At 53.2% G+C, this 6,838-nt stretch overlaps 1 protein-coding gene across 1 annotated transcript; it reads left to right on the forward strand.

Annotated features, from left to right (window-relative positions):
- The first annotated feature begins 2,078 nt into the window (after window positions 1-2,078).
- Window positions 2,079-6,440, forward strand: LRATD1 (LRAT domain containing 1). Its single transcript, XM_062210133.1, has 2 exons — window positions 2,079-2,236; window positions 3,138-6,440. Exon 2 carries the CDS (start codon window positions 3,174-3,176, stop codon window positions 4,050-4,052), a length of 879 nt encoding a protein of 292 aa, XP_062066117.1. The 5' UTR covers window positions 2,079-2,236; window positions 3,138-3,173; the 3' UTR covers window positions 4,053-6,440.
- Window positions 6,441-6,838: the final 398 nt, after the last annotated feature.

Consider the following 6,838-nt stretch of genomic DNA (forward strand, 5'->3'; position numbering starts at 1 on the left):
TAAATATGTTTGTGTGCAACTGGAAAGGAGCTAACAGCATAGGTGGAGTTATAAATGAAGGTGAAAAGAAGGAAAAATTGGGAGATAGTGCTCAGATCACAGGTGGGTGTACTGACAGGCAGTATGGCAGCAAAACTGTGATACAACAGTATTTCAGGAGTAAAACAAAAAGCAAAGAAATTACTCTTTGCACAAGCACAGGATTTTCATCGTGAGTCACTCAATCAGTACCCAAAAGAGGAATTTACCATCTGGAATCAGAAAGGTCCTTGTTCATAAAGTTTCTGCTCCAACTAGTCTATTAGCACAGCATACTGGGCACAGGAGTTTAAATGCGAGTGAGGGAAAACAAGCTCTATCTGAACCTGTGAGATGACTTTTAAACAAATTATTTCCCTCGCCCTTGAATTCAGACAGAGACCTTTATTTAACAACAGAGTATGAGCAAGTCTAAAACGAGTCTCACTTCTGTTGAGATGGACCAGAGGCTGTCTAGAGAACAAAATTCCATAATTCTAAGCATTAAGTGCCTCCTCCTCAAGGACTGTCACTGTACTCGAGAGAAGAACTTCTCACACTTGACAGTGCGTGACTAGTAATTATTCCACTGCATCCAGAAAGTCTGTTGAAAACGCAAATTCCTACAAGCAATCCTGAGATTTAATTTCAATAGACGGGTGGTACAGCCTGAGAATCTGTGTTTTATCAAGTCCCTGATGATGCTGGAGAACTGCTTGGAAACATAATAGTGTGTACCACAAAGCCAAACTTTTAGCATATTATCTCACTTAACACATGTACTAGGCATTGTATTACCCACGTTAATGAAAGTTAAAACAAAGCCAAACACCCGATCATTCACTAAATAACACAAACATGCATTGAATCAGGCAAGGTTTATCTATTGAGCACATGCTATATACAAGCAGTCAACACAAGTTTATTAAAAAAAATTTTTTTTAAATGAGGAAGGGTCTGAGTTTGCCCAGAAGGCATGAAACGAAAACATCTAGTTCTCCCTAGGGGAGAGATAAGGTGTCTTACAAAAGCTGCTGGAGTCCAGTAGCATTGGGAGTAGAACCACAAGGCTTAATGTTACACGCTTTTTGAAACTGTTGGTCTAGAACTTCCTAGGCAAGAAATTCATTTTCAGCATCCAATATCCAGGGCACACTCTCTCATTAGCTCCCCATCCAGAAATGTAACATTAATTACTGCTGGACGTCCTTCTTCCCCCACAAACAAAACAAAAATCCCTTGGTAATGACAATTCAGGAGACTGGAACACATTTTCACGTCCTACTGTCAGCATTTGTCAGGCACCCTTTCATAGCAAACCACAAGCCAAAACCATGGGCACAGCCAAGGAGGGGCCCCGGCCAGCGCTGAGACCTGGGGCACCCATCTGAAAACGCGCTTCGCTTTCAAACCAAGCGCCAGCGCTGGGTCAGCAGCTTCACTTGGGTCAGGCGCGATTTCAAGGATGTTCCTGCTGGGCAGGAGAAGGGTACAGGCACCCAGGTCCAGCCCCATGCACCCTATGAAACAGAGGCTCCAGAGGTCCCCGCAGGGCCCCAGGTGCCCGCAGCCAACAACGTGGTTCCCTGCCCGGGCCGCCCGCAATGTCTGGGCCGGGCCTGGGGGCACTGGGGTTTCTTCTCCTCCCCCACACTCAGCGTCTTTGCGGGACTCTGTCCTCCAGGAACGCGGGCGGACCTTTCGCTCGACTCCAGCCAGCGTGGAGGAGCTGGGGGCGCTGCAGGAACGCCGCGCCCCTCGCGCGCTCCCCGCCGGCGCTCACACCTCCGCTCCCCGGGGGCCGCGCGCGCTCCGGTCCGCGAGGGGGGCAGGGCAGGGCGGAGCAAGCTGGGGACCCGCCCCTGCTCCAAGTCGGCTCCGGCGCAGACTGACAGCGCCTGGACACCCGCCCCAACCAATGAGCTCGCCACGGGGCGGGCCCTGGAACCGGCTGTTCTGGCTACTTAGAGTCGTCGGCGCGGCGGTGGGAAAGCAGAGTGGAGCCAGGACTTCCTCGGTGGTGCTGGCGCCCCAGCCAGCGTAGACCCCAGGCGCACCGGCCCCGCACCTGGCACCGCACCGATCGGTTGCGTGGGACGGAGCGCAGCCGCAGCCCCACGCGTCGCCCAGGACCCACTCGCCGCCGCCGCCTTCGCAGCACCCATGGGGACCAGGAGACTTTAAAGGAGTTTGGGTATCGGGCGCAGGGAAATCACCGGTACGGAGAAGCAGCAGTCTTTGCCTTGGAAATGGGTTTTGGTTTTTGTTCTTTTTCTTGGATCCTGTACCGGGTAGGAGACCGAGGGGCCTTTTGGCTGAAAGCGGATCTCTCCACACCACCCCCTCACTAGAGCCCTGCACTAGTTCTCCCTCTGCCTCTTTGTTAGGTTATTTTAGACAGAGCAGCCTCGCCCTAGCTCAGGCCGATGGGTTCTGCCGGGGAGACGGCAAGAGTAATAAAGGGCAGAGTGCACCTGGCTGTGTGGGCAGGTGTGCCCGGGTGCGGGCTGTTCGTGCACGGCGAGCCAGCAGGCGTGGGCTCCAATTGTGTGGGTCTCGGCGTGCCGGCGTGTCGTCGTCGTCGGGAAGGTTTGTCATTGTGGATGTGTGTGGCATGGCCACACCAGCGTTCCAGCCGCGCTCTGTCTGGGCTCCAAGTGTGCGGATCCACGCTGGGGTCCAGGGAACGCCTGCGAACGTGTCGGATGGCCCTTGTGCGATCCGCTGCCAGGCGCAAAGCTGGGCGGTGGGCTCCAGAGGGAGGGGGCAGCAAGGTGAGCCGCGAGTTCTCCCTGGCCTCGGGCGGCCCCTCTCCCTCCCACTCCCCTCGCGTCCTTTTCCAAGGGTCTGTCTGCCTCGAGGCTCCGCACTGGGACTTCCCACGCTCTCCAGCGTCTCTTGTGGGAGTTGGTCCGGGCTCTGGGATAGAGTCCGGAGGCTGAATGGTGGCGCGAGCTCGCGCCTGGCCGACTGGGGGCCTCCTCTGCGCCCCCGCCCCGCCCCCAGGGAGGCCTTGGCGCAGGTGACTCCCGCGCGGGGGCGGGCGGGAGGGGCCCTACCGGTCTTGGAGGGGACGCCCCGACTCTGACAGTGTCTCTGCCTCTCCTCCGCTCCCGCAGATCCCGGCTCCTGGCCCTCGCCTCGCCTCGTCATTGATGGGCAACCAACTGGACCGCATCACCCACCTCAACTACAGCGAGTTGCCCACGGGAGACCCGTCCGGGATCGAAAAGGACGAGCTGCGGGTCGGGGTCGCCTATTTCTTCTCGGATGAGGAGGAGGACCTGGACGAACGAGGGCAGCCTGACAAGTTCGGCGTGAAGGCGCCCCCAGGCTGCACCCCCTGCCCAGACAGCCCCAGCCGCCACCACCACCACCTGCTGCACCAGCTGCTCCTCAACGAGACTCAGTTCTCCGCCTTTCGGGGCCAGGAATGCATCTTCTCCAAAGTGAGCGGCGGCCCGCAGGGCGCCGACCTGAGCGTCTACGCCGTCACCGCGCTGCCCGCGCTCTGCGAGCCGGGCGACCTGCTGGAGCTGCTGTGGCTGCAGCCGGCGCCGGAGCCGCCCGCGCCCGCCCCGCACTGGGCCGTCTACGTGGGCGGCGGGCAGATCATCCACCTGCACCAAGGCGAGATCCGCCAGGACAGCCTGTACGAGGCGGGCGCGGCCAACGTGGGCCGGGTGGTGAATAGCTGGTACCGCTACCGCCCGCTGGTGGCCGAGCTGGTGGTGCAGAACGCCTGCGGCCACCTGGGCCTCAAGACCGAGGAGATCTGCTGGACGAACTCGGAGAGCTTCGCCGCCTGGTGCCGCTTCGGCAAGCGGGAGTTCAAGGCGGGCGGGGAGGTGCCGGCCGGCACGCAGCCGGCGCAGCAGCAGTACTATCTCAAGGTGCACCTGGGCGAGAACAAAGTGCACACCGCCAGGTTCCACAGCCTGGAAGACCTCATCCGCGAGAAGCGCCGCATCGATGCCAGCGGCCGCCTGCGCGTGCTCCAGGAGCTAGCTGACCTCGTGGAGGAAAAGGAGTAGCTGCCCGGGGGCCGCCTGCCCCGCTGTCCCCCCGCGCCCCGCTCCCTTCCCGCCCCCGCACCCGGACTCTCCAACCCTGCTCCCTCGCGCGCGCGGGCCCTGGCTGCACCCCAGCACCCCTCGGCCACTGGCAGGGAGCCTCAGGAACTGACCTCGGGGCCGAAGGGCGCGCAAGCCTGGCCCAGAGCCCTGGTGGTGGGGACGGGGTGGGTGGACCCAGCGGGAGCCTTTCCCTGGAGTTATAAGGGGGACAGAGGGAACGGGGCTCAGGGGGTCAGTGACGTGACCTTTCCCCGAGAGTCAATGGTCAGTGACTTCGTCCGACAGGGAAAGCACCCTTTGCTGAAAAGCTGGCCGTCGCCGCCCCAAGCGCGCACACCGCCACCCAGGCGAGGCGAGACCTGGTCTCTTCCCGGCACAGTGCGGCTCCGCTGCGGTTGTGTCCCTGGATCGCAGGATTTCCAAGAAATCAGCCCGTCCCTTGTGCACTTGTGAGTAATTCCACAAGAGAGCACTTGGAGACCCTGCTTATCCTGAGGCTGCCCGCACTTTTCCAGCTCTCCAGCCCCAGGTCAGAGACCTGTGTTCCAGGCTCAGGGCTGAGCCAGGCAGAGTCTTCATCCTGCTCTCTCCACCGAGGAGAAGCGAGCGCCACCCCCACCTGCATTTGCCCGTGAGTGTTCCCGCTTGGCAGCAGGGAAGCCTTCCCGGTCCCGGGAGGAAAATGGCGCAGCTAATTTGGTGAGGAGAGAGGGCCCCGCCCGGGAAATGGTGAGGGCGCACCTGGTGTCCAGGAAGGGGAATGTGTGCAGAAGGGCGCTTATCTTTCTGACCCTCCACTGCCACCTCCTTGGGCTGCTGAATTTCCAAAATAGTCCTATTTTTAAAGGGGTTGGAGGAGAGGGAGGGAGAGAACATGGCAACATTCCAGAAAACCAGCATTCTTACAGCACCATAGCCAGTATATTTAGTTTGGCTTTTCCTAGCATAAAAATCCTAGAACTCGGGGAAGTGGAAATACAAAGTTTTACAAATGAGAGAGCAGTTTTCCAACTATGTCAACCAAGCCTATCGTGTTGATGTTTTTATTGACCATTTTAGCAACATGCTAATAAAATTTCAAATTGAAATTTTTATTTTCATGGCTTTAATCCATGATAGTTGAAATACTGGGGGCCATTAAGAGTGGATTTAGCTAAGAGCTTAGCTAACATTGCCTTTTCACTGTTTTTCTCAAATCGTATGAGAATTCTGTTTTGAGATATTGTAGGTTTTTTGTTTTTGTTTTGTTATTAGTGTTTTGTTTTGTTTTTGGCTTTAAACAGCAGCCCTAGTAATGGTGGAGTTGGTTATGTGTGTGTTGTACTGAATTCCTGTCTGATAGAGGGTTTACTGCTTTGGTGGATTGCTAGCAGGTTCCATGATGTTTCTTTCTCCATGTTGTGTATCATTATCATTTTATACTTGTATTTCCATTTTTCTTCCTCTCCTCCTGATCTCCTTGAAAACAAATGGAAGAGTTGGTGGCTTCCTGCCCTCCTCTTGAGCTAGTCCCACAGTGCATACCTGAAAACAGGGAAGAACTTGTAGGATCAGGACAATGTGTGTTTTGCCAAAAACTAAGGCTGTGAGAACCTCCTTCCTTCCGCAAGGATGTGCAAACTTTTCTGCTTTCATGGCAGCATCAGCCTGACTGATTGTTACTTGATTTAGTGTGTGAGACACCTACAGCATTTACATCTCTTCCAAGGGACTTTGTCAGACAATGGTGTTGAGCTAATTGCTGCAAGCAACTGCATATTGACTGGTGTGATTTAGTTGGATAGCAACCACTACAGCCAAAGCCAGTTTCTTGGCATTTCAAAAATAATGCAATAAAAACTAGTCGAGGTTAGCTGACTGGAAATGCCTTTTCCATGGTAGAAGATTAATTTCTGTTTTGATTTTTAGTTTTCATCCTAGATTTATTCCCTGATCTTGAATCAAAAGGTCAGATCAATGAAATATGAACTAAAGTATTTTTTCTTAAGCCTACTGAGTGATTTATTTTTAGAAAATGTTTAAATGCGTATGCTTTTCTTTCAGCACATACAGCCGCAAAACTTTTGTAATAACTAACTTACCTTTGCATGTATGGAGAATCAAAAGTCATTTACTTCCCTGATTTATTCCCCTTTCAAATAACAGCTGGCAGATCATAAACCGAAGGTCTTTGTTGTAACTACATGCTTCACATTCTTTACTGTATCTTGGTTCCCTGCTGTATTAAACACCATCCTAAGCACTTGTTTCAACAGGACTCCTTCTTGACATTTTGTCTTCCACCTATCACTCAAAGACTGGGACTCGGCAAAAGAAACGAGTCAGTTTCGATCACACCTAAACCAAGGTTTATTTTCTCTGATGGCACATAATCTGATTTATCTCTCACAAAGAGGGTTACTCTAACAGAGAAATGGCTTATTGGCTTTACACTTGTGGAGACTGGGCTGGTAATTAAAAAAAAAATAACTTGGTAGTTAAAATAGCATTCATTATTATACTGGTGCATTCTAGATTTGGTTGATTATAATGCTTCTACAAATTCACAGCAATAAAACACTGGTTGGAAAAGGAACTAGAAAGATTTGAAGGTTTCCCATATTCCTGTTGAATTAATCACTTATTATCCTCTAGTCAGTGTTAATAACCAATGGAAGAATAATTCTAATGGTAGTACCTTATGGAGAGGATACAGGGTACTTCTTAATCATAATGAAAAGAAATTTACTTTCATGCAATAATCT

The sequence above is a fragment of the Lepus europaeus genome, chromosome 13 (assembly GCF_033115175.1).
Source record: "Lepus europaeus isolate LE1 chromosome 13, mLepTim1.pri, whole genome shotgun sequence".
NCBI lineage: Eukaryota > Metazoa > Chordata > Mammalia > Lagomorpha > Leporidae > Lepus > Lepus europaeus.